General features: G+C 49.3%; 7 protein-coding genes across 7 annotated transcripts; 3 read left to right on the forward strand and 4 right to left on the reverse strand.

Annotated features, from left to right (window-relative positions):
* Positions 1–41: 41 nt before the first annotated feature.
* BDW70DRAFT_158784 (uncharacterized protein) lies at positions 42–723 on the reverse strand (the record flags this gene model as incomplete). Its single annotated transcript, XM_073740585.1, has 4 exons — positions 42–192; positions 244–366; positions 426–529; positions 580–723. The coding sequence occupies 4 exons, from the start codon at positions 721–723 to the stop codon at positions 42–44; spliced, it is 522 nt and encodes a 173-aa protein (XP_073597266.1).
* Positions 724–2,290: 1,567 nt separating this feature from the next.
* BDW70DRAFT_158785 (actin-related protein ARP5) lies at positions 2,291–4,779 on the reverse strand (the record flags this gene model as incomplete). Its single annotated transcript, XM_073740586.1, has 5 exons — positions 2,291–2,323; positions 2,386–3,162; positions 3,212–4,152; positions 4,199–4,519; positions 4,584–4,779. 5 exons carry the CDS (start codon positions 4,777–4,779, stop codon positions 2,291–2,293), a joined length of 2,268 nt encoding a protein of 755 aa, XP_073597267.1.
* A 436-nt stretch (positions 4,780–5,215) lies between these two features.
* Positions 5,216–5,887, reverse strand: BDW70DRAFT_158786 (DASH complex subunit DAD4; the record flags this gene model as incomplete). Its single annotated transcript, XM_073740587.1, has 5 exons — positions 5,216–5,244; positions 5,297–5,381; positions 5,435–5,479; positions 5,532–5,588; positions 5,804–5,887. 5 exons carry the CDS (start codon positions 5,885–5,887, stop codon positions 5,216–5,218), a joined length of 300 nt encoding a protein of 99 aa, XP_073597268.1.
* A 753-nt stretch (positions 5,888–6,640) lies between these two features.
* BDW70DRAFT_149291 (uncharacterized protein) lies at positions 6,641–8,556 on the forward strand (the record flags this gene model as incomplete). Its single annotated transcript, XM_073738984.1, has 6 exons — positions 6,641–6,779; positions 6,830–7,524; positions 7,600–7,782; positions 7,812–7,927; positions 7,981–8,422; positions 8,470–8,556. 6 exons carry the CDS (start codon positions 6,641–6,643, stop codon positions 8,554–8,556), a joined length of 1,662 nt encoding a protein of 553 aa, XP_073597269.1.
* Positions 8,557–9,452: 896 nt separating this feature from the next.
* Positions 9,453–10,513, forward strand: BDW70DRAFT_133823 (uncharacterized protein). The gene is made up of 2 exons (XM_073736384.1): positions 9,453–10,143; positions 10,203–10,513. Exon 1 carries the CDS (start codon positions 9,465–9,467, stop codon positions 10,089–10,091), a length of 627 nt encoding a protein of 208 aa, XP_073597270.1. The 5' UTR covers positions 9,453–9,464; the 3' UTR covers positions 10,092–10,143; positions 10,203–10,513.
* Positions 10,514–10,876: 363 nt separating this feature from the next.
* BDW70DRAFT_133825 (Got1 family protein) lies at positions 10,877–12,101 on the forward strand. The gene is made up of 6 exons (XM_073736385.1): positions 10,877–10,956; positions 11,038–11,180; positions 11,266–11,292; positions 11,420–11,468; positions 11,528–11,543; positions 11,609–12,101. The coding sequence occupies exons 2-6, from the start codon at positions 11,150–11,152 to the stop codon at positions 11,903–11,905; spliced, it is 420 nt and encodes a 139-aa protein (XP_073597271.1). The 5' UTR covers positions 10,877–10,956; positions 11,038–11,149; the 3' UTR covers positions 11,906–12,101.
* A 100-nt stretch (positions 12,102–12,201) lies between these two features.
* On the reverse strand, positions 12,202–13,375 carry pfy1 (profilin). Its single transcript, XM_073736386.1, has 5 exons — positions 13,174–13,375; positions 13,094–13,109; positions 12,922–13,006; positions 12,682–12,816; positions 12,202–12,615 (listed from the first exon to the last, which is right to left on the reverse strand). Exons 1-5 carry the CDS (start codon positions 13,199–13,201, stop codon positions 12,484–12,486), a joined length of 396 nt encoding a protein of 131 aa, XP_073597272.1. The 5' UTR covers positions 13,202–13,375; the 3' UTR covers positions 12,202–12,483.
* Between the last annotated feature and the right edge of the window lie 1,177 nt (positions 13,376–14,552).

Consider the following 14,552-nt stretch of genomic DNA (forward strand, 5'->3'; position numbering starts at 1 on the left):
ACCTTGGCAAGTGAGATCATTCAATTATCAGTCTTCGAGATTTAAGGAACGGCTGTAGCAGGTGCATCATGAGGGGCGTTGCCAGTGCCCGTGGCGCCATGGCCATGCTTCTCTACAACGGGATTGGCGTGCTCCTGACGGTAGGACCAGAGGGAGTAGAGTTCGAGGAGCATGCCAAAGAAGGTGAAGATGCTGCGGCATTATTAGTCATGAGAGAAACGAAGGGGGTGCGAAGGAACATACAATGCGAGGAAGATGAAGGACTCGTTTGCTTTCTTCCTGCTGCAGTTCATGTAGGGAGGAGCGTTCAAGTAGCAGTTGTGCCAGTTGTAGTCTTGCGCGGCGAAGATGAATGCCGTGAGCCAGCTTTTGAAACGTTGGTTAGCATGTATGTTGTCAAGGACACATGGCAGCTAAGGACGTACAGATAAGAGAAGACGACGTCAATGAAGAAGACGAATCGACTCAGCATGTTGGGCATGAATGGGGAGAGGAAAGCCGGGAGAAAGAAGACAACCGAGAGAACAGACTACATTGCATTAGCTCTGGAATGGTTCATCGGAGAGCAGCGAGACGCACAATGACTTCCTGGTATATGATATGCTGCCCACGGGGCCCTTTGCTGATAAAGTAGGATGTTATTCCCATCACAATCACAGCACTAGCCCATTGGAGAGCCCGGATCAAGAGCATGACCGGCCTAGCGAGAGCTTGACGAGGCATGTTGACTGATTGATATGAGTAGTATGGATTGGCGAGTATGGATTGGAAGCGTGTCCGTCTACTCTAACGTCTGAGTTGAAGCAAGAGGTTGGATGTAAGCAGGATGAATGTGCAACACACCTTGACAAGGCGGCCGGGACGGAGCTTTATAGTTGCAGAAAGCAGGAAAACAAGGATCTTGAATCAGGCTCGTCCAGTCGCGGTCAGTCCACGGGCCAGCTCCAGGTTAGGGTTTGCGTCAGGATGCCTTGAGGTTGATCGACATCGTGCCGGCAGGCCAGGTGCAGCCAGGTGCAGGACGACCCACGTTGGGCAGGGCTGCCATTGTCCATGGTTCTAAGCTACTATCCCTTTCAAGTTAGAGATAGAGTTGGCACAAGAGCTCAAGCTGGGGGCAACACGGCTGTTTGCGGATAGGGATGGGGCAGATCATCTCTGCGTCATCGCGAAGAATCGAGTAGAATCGTCGGCATACACAAACACGGCATTCGCGAAGAAACCACGAGCGGCCGTGATAGCCGGGGTGTGAGGCAAGGATTGACGTATCATGGGCAGAGGCAAGCACGAATGGTGTGGTTGTGTGACCCGAGCTGGATCTTCACTGCTAAGTAGGGTTAGCTCTGAGAGGTTGCATGACTGCCGGATCGAGCGGAACCACGGGATACATCATCGACAGACTCATCGTTGACAGGCCAGACCAAGATGCAATCCGACTGAGCCGAGCCGACACCACGCAACAGCTGGCGATTGGATCGGCGTCTGCTCAGTGGCATCAATTGTACATCAGACACCGTCGTGCCCCTCTTCAGAGACAAGAATACGCAGGATTCCGTTGAAGACTACCCGAAGTAGACTTGGCCCACAAGGCTGAAGAATGAGGCCCACCGACGTCGTCTATACGGAGGATCTGCAATATTTCTTCATATCGTACAATTTTGGTAATGATTATTAAATGATAACAAGACGAAGATTGCGATGATCGATGACGAAGGGAACACAAGGGACGTTCAACACTCCCGTCGTGCAAGGCATTCATCGGCCGAGGTCGGAGCGCAGCGAAAATCCCTGGGTTCTTTCCCAACAATGACTTCAGCCTAAAGTTCGAACTTCTGACTTCAGGTCTGGGCGATGAACCTTGGAAATTTCTGGAGCCTGCTCGAGCCCAGCTATAGAGGTTGGTCGGTTGCCCAGGTGGGTTTCGTTGTTTATCATGGATGGCGGCCTCTATACTCGGCCCAGAACCAAGGTGAACATCGTACTTCACATGACACTTCGCGATGAGGCAAGTCTGAATTACATAATACAAGAACCAACCGGCTGACCTGTAACCAGTCTTTACCTCGCTCGTGCGTCACATGACCACAAAAGCCATTACATATGCCATTTCGTCTCGAGCGAGCGAAACCAGTACCCCGGCTGACCTGTAACCACAGTCTTTGATAGTAGTCACTGCAAAATGGAAATTCGAGTGCAAAATCCCATCTGGTAATGATTATGTCCTAGTCTAACTAAGCAACTAAGCAACTTGCCTGACGCCCGACTCCAAGCTACGCCTGTGCTCCTTCCATCACCACGACGTAACGTTGCCCAAATCGTGTTCCTGTTGATACACCAAGTCAGAACTACAAAGATGAACATGTAGTGGCAGTGATATCCACTTACCTTGAGATATTCACTGCCCTTTTCCAGGTACTCCTCGCGCGAAATAGATGACTTGGCCAGCCCCGATCCAGAGGCCCATTGCGCTGCTCCCTTCCAGGCGTCCAAGATTGGATCCGAGGCACGACGGACGGTCAACTGTGCCTCGAGAGGGAGGCATGCCCGGAAATCGTTTCGGAGCCGTTCATCAAAATTTTGGAACAGAGTGTTGCCGCCAGTCAAAAAGACATCGCGCAGTAATCTCGCCTGTTCCTCCGGATTCGAAAAGCGCTGATTGACAATGTCGGCGGCGATCTCCACTATGCCTGCCTGGTCAATTCCGGCAATGGAAGGCTTGAAGACTACTTCGGGTACTCGGATTCGCTCCACATTCAGGTGTATTTGGTGGGCCTCGCGCTGGCTTTCTGGGTCGAACGGCCAGGGACCACGCAGAAACACGTGGATCAGACTCTTCGTCCAGTCCGATTGAGCAGCTAGGGTGTGGTTCTCGGTGAACTCCGGGTCGTATTCAAGCAGCTCCTTTTCGACGCTGTCAAGCATTCCACTGAGATCCTCCTCTTCTTCGTCGTCGCTCTGCTCGCCGGTAGCCACTGTACGGTAAACACCCCAATCTTCATCATTGGCGCCGAAATCATCATCATCGCCTCCTCTTCGTCGCTTTTTAGGGCCGTCCGCTGCGAGGTTTGCGAGAGTCTTCATGCGCATCTGGCTTGCTAATGACTTGCGGTTGCCTAGATCGGCTTTCATGCGGTCGCGTTCCTTGATCCGTTGAAGGAGGTTCTATTGCCCTGTAAGCTAAGTCTTGTAGTTCGCAGCTCGAAAGTCCTACCTGGCGCTGCGCTCTCCGTTCAGCGACCCAGCCCTCAGGGTCGTTCTCCCGCTTCTCGCGATCAAGCCGGAGTTCTTCGTCCTTTCGCGCTTGTTCCCGCTCCTTCTCTTCCTTAGCACGTTGCCGTGCGTCGACGTTGGATTTCATGAGTCGTTGATGACGCTTCTCCTTCAACCCAGCCTCGTCTAGCTCTTCGTCTGGTACATCCAGTAATGGGAACGACATCTCCTCCGCTGGTTCTTCCTGCTCTTCATTTCCTAGGTCTTTGTTTCTCGATCTCTTAATTGAGCGCTCGAGATCCCGAATTAGCCGCTCTAGATGTGCTTCGTCTTTCAGGTCCTCGGCATCTAGAATGCGCGTCTTCTCCTTTTTCGTCTCAGACTGGAGACCACGCTGTAGGTCCTTGTAGTACTCCAATTCTTGCTCCTTTTTCATCAACTTTTCGAGTCGCATCTTCGCAGCTTGTTCTTGCAGCCGTCGCCCGCTCTCTTTCTTCCTCTCTGCGATTCGCGCAAGTTCCTCCTCTGTTTTCTCCGGTACGATGTGCTCCGTAAATGGATACTGGATAACATGATCACGGTCTTCCAAACCGGTCCAGTCCAGATACCCACTCAATTCCCGATCGTAGTCTTTTGATACATAACAATGGTTATGCATCAAGTCTTCCATCTGATGCTCCGTCATCTTCCCCGGGAAAGTCGGGTATTTGAGGCGCATAAGCTTTAACAGATATTCTGAAGCGTGCATGCCACCGAAATTCAGACGCGAGCAGTTGGAAAGTAAAGCCTTCGAGTTGAGCACCGGGATGACATGCGTCGAGGTATGCGAGGAGTCAACTATAAGACCGTCTGTTCCGCGGTTATATCGGTACGAAAACAGAGAGTCGATTCCGTAGGCAACGGACGGGGCGGAGTAACATTCGAACAGGATTTCGTTCATCACTATAGACGTCAGCACCAGCTTCAATCTCGCATGCGGTCTTCTCACTTTTTCTCGGATAGTTTGGGTTTGCGATAGGCTCCGTCATAACAATGGGCCTGTCAATGCCTCCATTGGCCCCGTCCACACCGAGTTTGATGAAAAGATAGTCCAATACCCCTTCCATCACGTCCCAATTTCCCACCACGCTAGTACCGGGGTCGAAGGCGTATCGGAGCTGTCCGCGCGTAGTCGCATCAACGTAGGCATCGTGTCCGATAAACTGGCAAGCCTTGTTCAATTTCCGGTCTCGGTATCGGCTCATCACAGGAGGCAGTATAAACCGGGGATTCTTGTCAAACGACCAGCCGGCTTTGACGAGATGAGAGCCTAGCCAATGATAAGGAATTAGTTGTCGCCCTAGCTTGATATCACAGGACTGAGGTCCGCTTACCATTATCGATGACTATAGCGCTCGTATCGGGTCTGGATTTGCTCTGTTCGTAACCATCGGGCTGCGGAGGCTGATAGCCTTTGAAAGGACGCTCGTAGACATTAAATATCTTGGGAGGCGGCTTGGCGGCCCCCTGCTCGGATGAATTGATTGAGAACCGAGCAGGGAGAATAGACTGTATTGATGTGATCGCCATCGTGTGAGGCGAAAGTCACGGAGATCTCAGGAGCTTCCAGCGAGAGATTACCACATTGCTGTCCGTCGCGTACGTCGACGAAGTAAGCTGCGCGAGCTCTCCAGGAACAGCGGTTTGCGCTCGATACACAGTTGGCAGGGTTTGAGAGTTGGTTAGTGGTGACAATGAAGGATGGGTGGGACCCCAGCTTTGACGCGGTGGAAAGTCTGCCACCGCCGGCGTTTGTATCTATCGCCAAGACCGGTCACTCAAGTATCTCGGCGTCGCTATGCTCCTACAAAGCAGCAGTTCGACAATAATATTTCCCTACTGACTAAAATGTACAGAATTCGAGGAACAACTGGCTAAAGACTCTAGGATTGATTCAGTGGTATCATGGTTACTCTATCATGGTTACTCATTAACATCAAACGGCCGTGAAGTACCCCAGGCTACATCACGATGGTTCCTTCAAGTTGTCCGTGGCTATGACTGTTAGATACAAGAGTAAATATACCTAATCAAGCCTGGCGCGTACCTTCTAAGTGGAATAGAACATTTGACTGGTAGTTCTTGAACATCTGCGCGACTAGCTCAACATCCATTGTTTGGATATTGGCCGCCTGAATTCGGTACGTCAATGACCTGAGAGATAGAGGCTATTAGGCACGCTTACCTGGAGGCGCTGATTCATCTCCATAACAGCTTCATTCAGCTTTTGCTGGGCGGTTGTCAGTTCCTTATAGTCTTCAGCATCAACAAGTGAAACATACAACGTTCTCGATGATTCGTGACAGGAGAAGTGTTTGCTGTTGCTCATGTGGGTTTTCCTGGCAGGACTCAAATCAGATTCATAAAGAAGGGATCAGTGCAGCCTCTTTTTCAAGCTTACCATTGTTGCGTATTAGACTTTGTTGCTGTTGTTGCTGGAGGAAACCCCATGTTTTGTCGATTATGCAGCAAGGTATCACGTGATTCGATGACTGCTTGGGTCGGGCAGCTGATAGCGTCTCTTTTCTAAACGTTTCATTGGTAGAGCGAGTACCTGTGAATTACCTGTTTTGGTTAGTTTGCCTGCTTCGGGATAGCCGCCCGATATGTGGTATATCGTCATTGCCTGCCGGGACATCTTGACTTCATATACACATTTCTTTCTCCAGTTTACGGTTGCCTTGGTTTCAGAGAATTTGTTGAATCCACCAATAATTATTCACTCTGGAATGAACGAGCATCTTGGCTCTTACACAGATAAGGGTGACAAACGCCTAAACCTTAATCGTTTGTGGTGACGGCGAGTCTGACCCAGCCGAGTTAATCATTGCCTGAAGGCCATGTGTTAAGAGTAGCTCATCACAGCCTTGACGAATTCACTTCACACTTCCAATCGGCCCATCACTTTCGACTTCTTTGGCTGGAAAAGTGCTTGTTTGAATTATTCTTCAAAGGGTTATACCATACTAACTGAAAATATTACACTAAGCTATTTCAGCGAGCCTTGAAATATCCCAAGGGGTTAACGATACTACTTCAAATCGTTGCTCTCATGCGTGTTATTGGCATTCGATCATGACAGGACCTCCAGCTCTCAAAAACGGGACAGTTTACAAGCAATTCAAGAACATCCATGACTGACACAATGGCGAATTCATCTGTTCTCAATCTCTCAACTCTAAACCCAGTACCCGGTTACTCCTTCCTCCTCGTCTTCTTCCCCCTACAGAAATTCGACACCAACCTCTGCGACTAACAACAGACGCAATTTACTCCTCACTACTGGACCTTGTACCTGGTAAAGCAAAAATGGGATTATCAAGTGCACATGTCCCTCGGGGTCCTCCATTTCAGCTTTTGATGAGTTGACAACTCAGGCAGAATGTGATACATGCTCGCATCCTCTTTCCCTTCAACTCGGTTACTGTTAGTTTCTTTCACTGTTGATACTCCACGGCTAATTTACCCAGCAGGCTCTCCCGCTTCTCCTGATTTCAGCCATCCACCCGCACGTAGAGTTAAACCTGTGGGTAAGCGCCTCTGTTGAGATACATGACAAGATAAGTGCTGATTCTTACAGGCACTGCACATCATGCTGTTTCCCGAAACAAGCTGGTCGATGAACTCATTGCCCGAGTGAAACACTTTCACGTTGTTCGAGTCAACGGGACCCCCGCTTCGGGTAAGACAACTCTATTGAATCTGATGGCCAATAAACTACTTGTATGTGACCCATCGACACCTATCTATGTCATATCGGGCTGGGGAGAGGACGCTGTTCGGAGTGCAAAAGGCTGGGCTGCTTATCTCGAGAACAAAACTGGTATTGATGGCCGCGACTGGATGACACATTGTGGCTATCTCTTTATCGATGAGGCCCAACAATCCTATTGGGACGACGAACTATGGGCCGACCTGTTCAAGGCCGTCGAACCAGGATCACAAGCGTACATTATACTCTTCACGTCTTATGGCTCCCCTACGAGGGATTTGATAGGATTTGACCCGGAAAAGCATGTGGAAACACCGATGATTTTTGGCGCTGAACAGCAGATATCGCTCAGGCCAAACGAAAATGCTATGTGGCCTTGGAATCCTATTGGTCTGCTGCTCGATGAAGATGAAGCAAACGAGGTCGTGGAACGATATGCGCCGATTTTCATACCAAATTGTGGCTCTATCTTAACGCAAGACTTGAAGCAAGGTCTCTTCCTGACTAGCAACGGACATGTAGGGTTGATTACTTCCCTCATACATCTTCTGAGTTCTGTACCGGTAAGTCCTGGTCCTAACGTTGAGCGTCTGGAAGTATTACCGATCAGTTACTGATCTTGATGCTGTCCACAATAGGCACTTTATGACATTGTGCGGAGTTGTCAACCTATGGATTGGTCAACAACAAACAAAGCTCTATTCAGTGATCCAAAGAAATTCTTCAAATCCTTGCAAAATCTTCCGTTTGCCAGAGGCCTACCTCCATCACGACTAATTCAACAGCCCGGTCCTGCTAGTGTCCTCAAGAAAGCCATTGCTGTGATGGAATCCACGAGTCTAGCTTCAAGAATAAGGGCGCAGATCTGAAAAAAGATCTTGCATACATCTGGGCAAACGGGTGGCTCCACGCGAAGAAATCAGACGACGATATACACTTTGTATTCGCAAGCCAAATCCACCGTTGGTAGGTGCATGGTCTATGACTGCTTTATAGCTCTTGCTAACACAGTGGTGTAGGTATTGCCAGTGCCTTTTCTCAGAGGAACATATTGACACCGAACTCGAGTATGACTCTCCCTTACAATTGGCACTCGATGCTATTAGGCGTTTCCAACCTCGTCAACTGTCGGATGCCCCACGTTCTCTGACAGGAAATCTTCCGCCACTAGAAGATCAATATCAGAAAGAGTTCTACCGCTGCCTATTTCCGTTGCTAGATGGCCATGTTATAATGTCTCCAGAGTATGTAATCAAGGCGGGTACTAATGGCGGGACAATTGACTTCCTTGTCGCCCAGAAGAAATGGGGATTGGAACTCCTGAGAGACTGCGATCGGATTTCCCAACAGATGCCAAGATTTGAACCAGGCGGACAATATTTTACCATGATACAAAACGGGAAGATGGAACAGTACGCTGTTCTCGACTTTACTGACAAACTCCCACAGAAATTCCGTCCAGTATTTCTACCTCCTCACTTATAGCTTAACTAACATTCTCTCTAGAGTTTCGTGGCAATCTCTACCATGTCGTGTTCTCGGAAAATTTCCGAAAGGTCACAGTGATCGATGCCTCAGATCTAAGCGAAGTTTGACTCCTTTGTTTTGATGGAAAATGCAAATCCCATTGAATGACAGCCTGATGTCAATTGTTAAAATTGAGAAGCAATGGCTATCGTAACTTCAAAAGCCTCATTGTGCATCTTTATCCTTTTATTCATCTATTATAGCTAAGCTTGCAAAGTATCTAACCAATTAGGAGTCTTGCGAGCCGTCTATGCCTCTCTTACTCAGATACACGCATCTTCAGCATTACCATGGGTAACACAGGCCACTCATACCTTGCCTAAAGAGGTATCTTCTGGGTAAAGTAATCAAGGGCCTCTACTAACCCTGTATTATCTTTTTGTCTTACCAAAACCATAAAAGAAAAAAACATATTCCTGAAAACACACTTAAAGCTATCTTAGCAGCGCGCTTTTTAAGTGCCTCATCATGTTCTTGTTAATCAAAATGCCCTTGCAAGTTCCTACGAACTTGGTGGACACCCATGTTTATATCGATTTGAATATAAACTACCTTTCTTCCTAAAGGGGTTCCACAACTCTCAGAAGATAATAGGTTAGGCCAGCGAACGCAGGTAAACAGCTAGAGGGTCCGCTTTAGACATTTACTACTAGCTCCAAAGAGCTGGCGGATTATGATTGTGACTAACTGGGCGTTCCCAGTCGTGCTCTTAAATTGGCTTGGATCAATATCGGTGCCCAGCTTCAAGTCCTGGGCGGCTCCAAATATTTAATGGCATTAATAGCGGTCATTTTCAGCGCTATTCCACAGGTCTTCACATTCCTTACGTAAAACATATATTCCCTTCTTAAGATATAACTACCTTCAGTTTGCGCAAAATAGGGACTATTGTCCGAGATCATTGTGGGCTCGTTGACTATCCATTCTTTATCAGCCGCGCCAAGGCGGGTCTCTCTTAAATCTCCCCAGCCATCCCATGTTTCACAACCACATCATTCCCATATACATCGCATTCTTTCTCAACTTCACCAATCCACTCATTATGGCTCCTCCTACTGCTGCCGAAAGTGAAGCTCATCAAAGACTCCTTGACCGTCTCGATATCGCAGCCGTTCCTCGGCCGTTCCGGAGCCAGACCTGGAAGCCATCTCAGCGACGAAACAAGAACGTTAAGCAGCTTCTCTCCGACAGCTCAAGAAAGGAGGCGTCTTCGATTGCTACGCAGGTTAATTCCGGTGCAACTACTCCCGGAGCCGCCGCTAGTACAGATGGGAGCCAGACCCCGGCGGAGGGCAACCAGCGCACCGCGAACATCGCCCAGGCTGCGCATAACCTGCAGACACTTGTCTTAGAAAAGAATGCACGCGCTGCATATTCTTCCGGACCATCCGTAACCTACACCAATATCGAGTCCGCGCCTTCACTGCACCCGTCGCAGCAACGGCCGTATTGCGACATTACTGGACTGCCGGCTTCCTATACCGACCCGAAGACCCGGCTGCGGTATCATGATAAAGAGGTGTTCGGTGTAATTCGAACCTTGGGGCAAGGTGTGCCGGAGAGTTATCTTGAGCTGAGGGCTGCCCATGTCGTGCTCAAATAGAGTCTCGGGTTCTGCTCAAGCACATTCCATGACAGGATAGATCTACATCAGAGTGAGATACCTCTTACACTATAATCACCATCGCCTAGCTAACATTGCTTGGTGAAGAAGGCTACTTTTCAACGAATATGTACGACCAACACAGTCAAGCCCTTCCACCCACCATGCCCCTTTCAGGACAGGCTCAAGAAAGTGCTCCGGCTTATTCGTGATCTTGTATATTATACGATTTGATCTTCGCCTTGTGCTCAAAGCACTCGACTCATACCGACGCTCCACGTACGGAACATCAGTTACAGCGCCCGAGGATGCTGTTGCCGCGGCGTATGGGCTGGGAAGCCAGCCTTGGTATGGGATTAAATAGACCCAGATCCATTTGTCAGTGGGTTTTGAAATTTGCGCATCGCGCTCCCAGAAAGTTCGTGGTTCATTGTAGTTGTTTTGGCCTTCTTGACGGCACAACTCCGAATTAGAACTTCATAACCCATCCATCATTATATTTCGTGTTCAATGTATTGTAAGCTGTTAGCAACGATGCTTTCATTATTCATCTGAAACAGCTAGTCCAGCAGGCGTAGTTGTACACAGAATCTGGGTTGACAAGAAACAGAAATGAAGAGCTTTTCCGCTCGGCGTTGATTGTTGTGCGGTCGGGATAGTTAAGGTAGCTTCAGACCGCCTTCCGGATGCATATTAGTCCCCAATCGCCTAGGCTCAACACGGCAGAATTTTTGGACTGTTCATCGCGATCGCGGTGGTCGTTGATCAAGCACACCAAAGTTTGGCCGAAACTCGCTGCGAGAATCAAAGGCGACTTAGTCATACTCGATTATTAGACAAACCTAACGACCGCTGTACTCTCCATGTAGGTAGCCTACAGTTATGCTCCTTTTCTTATTCTCAAGCTCCTTATCAGCCGCTTGCTAACCTTCACAAACAAATCCAGAATCCGCTGCGTTTCCTCAAACTACGCTCGCCGTCGCGCACCTCTGTTTCCTCCTAAACGTCACTTTGACTTCGTCCCTATTAGTATATTTCTATCTTTACTCGATCTCAAGATGCCGTCAGTGTGGATGACAGACAACCAGAGTAAGGAACCAAGGTTCCCTCATGCGGCCCGCCAAAGCCGTCATACACGTCCACGTTTATTCTAACGGTTTTACTCAAATGAAAGAAATTGGTGTCATATTCTGCTCCGGTGGTATGTTCAACCGCCTCTCAGCACTTCCTGACGCCTCCAACCTACGTTTCAATGCGCCGCGCCATATTCTACTTTGCGCTGTTCTGCCCTATCCTATTCCGAGTCGCTAACAGTCGCGCGAGCATAGGAGGGCTATTCCTATTCGGAGGCGTATTGATGTTCTTCGACCGCTCATTGTACGTCCACCCAGCCAGCCCGTTGCCCCCAACCGTCACTAACCGATTCGCTTTTCCAGGCTTGCAATGGGAAATGTACGTCCAATGACCCCTTCCAGAGCTAGACGTTTCGCGATCATAGTTAACACAACATCAAACAGATCCTCTTCCTAATTGGACTAACCCTAATCATCGGCCTCGAAAAAACCATCGCCTTCTTTTCCCGCCGCCAAAAGCTCAAAGGCACCGCCGCATTCACTCTCGGGATTCTTCTCATCCTTTTCCGGTGGCCGCTGACAGGCTTCTTGATTGAGCTCTACGGTCTATTCATCCTCTTCGGCGATTTCCTCGTCACGATTGGCCAATTCGCGGCAAATATACCCATTGTCGGGCCGGTTATCCAGCGGGTCCTAGAGACGCTGGCGGGGGGGAGGAGGAACGCGGAGTTGCCAGTTTAGTGTGCTGGTGACCGGGTTCATGATTCTTGTTTGGTTATGCAGGGGCTTGGCTTAGGCGGGATGGAGTGCGTTGAGAATTCAAGGAGACAGAAACTAAGTAATGCCTCCTTACGAAGATGTGAAGGCCTGAGTGGTGCTCTTCGATAATGTCTAAATTACTATGATAACGAATTTACATATCTATAATGACCTTGGCGTACTGGCTAGGTGCATCGCTTAACTCCACCAAATAATAACAATATCATAGTCCCTACTACTAGCCGAACGGAAATGCATGACCATAGCTAGAAGCAAATTGCAACATCAGCACATAAAGACACTAACCAGTGACCGGTGTCTATATAAAATCATGCGTACACTTCTATCCACAGCTACAGGGATTGTAAGCACTGTGCAAAGCCATCAATACCCACAAGGGTTCATTCTGTACTTATAGGAGTACATATTACACATATTTACGCGTCGAACGCAGAAGATGGAAGAGTAGAAAACGTAAGAAAGCGCCCCATCGTGATTTACAATAGGCAAACAGATTGTCTGTCTGAATCCAGGACTAGCCCAATGCAGCTTTGCTATGTTTATCTGCCGCCGCGGAGGTAGTCGCCGACCTTCTCAATGGCAGCAGCGGCGTTGGTGGTCTGGACAGCCTCGGTGTGGTGGCCGATCATGATGCAGGAAGGTGTCCTCACAATGACAACGCCCTCCTTGCCCTAGAATTGTATCTCAGTTAGTACTGCGCAAGCCAGATAGGTGGTATCTTATGGTCAAGAGGTTACCTTCTTGCCGTAAACACTCTGGTCATCAGCCTTAATAGCGAGGAACTTCTCTCCACCGATTGTGACACCATTCTGCATGGCCCAGGTGCTGTCACCAAAGGCAGATCCGATACCTTGGATTTCCTGGGGCGAGATCTGTCTTTGTGGTCAGCGATGACAGTCGAGACGAGACGATCCGGCCGGTCGGAAAGGAGGCGGAAGCTGGCCGCGGAAGCTGGCCGGGGAATATGGAATGCGTACCGTGAAGCCGGGAGACGAAGCCTCAACGCCGGAAAAGTCAGGGCTGAGGATGGCGGCTTTGTCAAATTGGCCGGATCCCATCAGACTGTGAGGTATCTTGGGTCAGAATCAATGCGGAGGACGCGGGGGTTCCAATATTGGTTGAGGCGGGGTAATGACGGAGGCACGGTACCTGGAATCGACATATTCTAATGCCGGACAAATGTTAGCCGCCGCGTTTCAAAAGAATTCAGGGTCTTGGGTAAACAGTACGTTGCCAGACAGCAGAGTGAGCACCCATGGTAACGGTTGGATAAACAAGCAGCAGTGGAACGCAGAATGGAAAACGGTGGAGAAGAGTTCGTCTGGAGACGGACGGCAACAACTGTTGAGTAGGGACAGTAGAAGATTTCAGAGAAGCAGAAAGAGATCGACCAGCGACAGAGCTGTTGAGATTATTATTTGTTGCGATAGGGAGAAGAGGAGAGATGTCGGTGGGAAGCAGAAAGAAGGTGAGGTAAGGTGGGGTGGGGTTAGCTCAGCGCCTGAGGCAACTAGAGCTGCCCCGCCATTCCGTCTTGGATCAAGTGCCTTTGCGCAATTCTTCATCTGACATGCGACAATTGCAGTGTGAAATGCGTGGTTACGAGAAATGATACAACTCTATTTTGTTTCGTTACTGCAGTGTCATTTCCTGATATCTGAAACTGCGCACTATAAATATAACCTCAGCATGCCAGTAATACGAGGAAGGAGACGACTCGGCCCTCAGGTCACACCGCTGCGAGAAGGGCCAGCCGGAGAGCTCCATCCAGCGGCAAGACAGCCCACGTCAAAACCACTGCTCAGGGTCTCCATCTAAGAACTCGCGGTGAGCCTCTGCTGAAATGATGGGCGCCGGTATTCCACGAGATCCCCAGCTATCAAAGACCACAGAGCCTGTTTCCCTAAGCCCTAACCTCGCCTCCTCAAATCCATCCAAACCACGCTGTCTATTATGCAAACCCGATCTTGCCGAACCAACCTGATACGGCAGTCCTCAATGCACTGCTCTATATATTTATGTCTTCTAACCCAACATCGCAGCAGACTGCGCTCCGTAACGGCACGGCACGTGTGGCTCGCATCAGGTGCCGATCATTCGTAACACTAGCCCGTTTGGAGATCGTCCCTGCATCCCTTTCTTGCACGCATTTTCCCAATTCTCGACTCAAACTCTGTCAGCAGAGTCGGGTTACCGGTTTTCGGTACTCTCTTCTCGACAAACGGAGTGGAAAATGCGTTTTACATGCCCTTTCGCTATCGGCGTGGGCTTGATCTCAAGGCTATAGAGGGCGTTGAGATGGCGATTCCCAGGTACTAACAATAAGGCCACCCGTGCTTTTCAGCCCGTCGCATAACGTGCAGACTGGCAGAATCGCCGCAAGCTCAAATTACTACGATAGCAACAGTAGAGGCGAGGACATTAGATCTGTGTGATGATCTAGGTTCGTTCCTGAGAGCATGAGTTTCGTCTAAATTCTCAAGCACTGCGGCCCTCTGTTGCACGAACGGTGCACTGAGCGGGCATCGAGATTCGACTCTTCTGTTCCGCCTATAGATCGGACTGATCTTTTCCTAGGGAGACTACTACTATCGCGTTTGATTATGGA

The sequence above is a fragment of the Aspergillus foveolatus genome (genome assembly GCF_047715535.1).
Source record: "Aspergillus foveolatus strain CBS 279.81 unplaced genomic scaffold BDW70scaffold_16, whole genome shotgun sequence".
In the NCBI taxonomy this organism is placed as follows: domain Eukaryota; kingdom Fungi; phylum Ascomycota; class Eurotiomycetes; order Eurotiales; family Aspergillaceae; genus Aspergillus; species Aspergillus foveolatus.

What these genes read in the sequence shown, in the direction of transcription:
- BDW70DRAFT_133823 (XM_073736384.1), top strand. Translation starts at nt 9,465, where the DNA reads ATGTTTCACAACCACATCATTCCCATATACATCGCATTCTTTCTCAAC.
- BDW70DRAFT_133825 (XM_073736385.1), top strand. Translation starts at nt 11,150, where the DNA reads ATGCCGTCAGTGTGGATGACAGACAACCAGA. An exon ending in GTGGATGACAGACAACCAGA is followed by an intron (nt 11,181 to 11,265) that starts GTAAGGAACCAA and finishes CTCAAATGAAAG; the next exon opens with AAATTGGTGTCATATTCTGC. An exon ending in TGTCATATTCTGCTCCGGTG is followed by an intron (nt 11,293 to 11,419) that starts GTATGTTCAACC and finishes GCGCGAGCATAG; the next exon opens with GAGGGCTATTCCTATTCGGA.
- pfy1 (XM_073736386.1), bottom strand. Translation starts at nt 13,201, where the DNA reads ATGGGTGCTCACTCTGCTGTCTGGCAAC. An exon ending in CTTCGTCTCCCGGCTTCACG is followed by an intron (nt 12,817 to 12,921) that starts GTACGCATTCCA and finishes CCACAAAGACAG; the next exon opens with ATCTCGCCCCAGGAAATCCA. An exon ending in AGAGTGTTTACGGCAAGAAG is followed by an intron (nt 12,616 to 12,681) that starts GTAACCTCTTGA and finishes ATACAATTCTAG; the next exon opens with GGCAAGGAGGGCGTTGTCAT.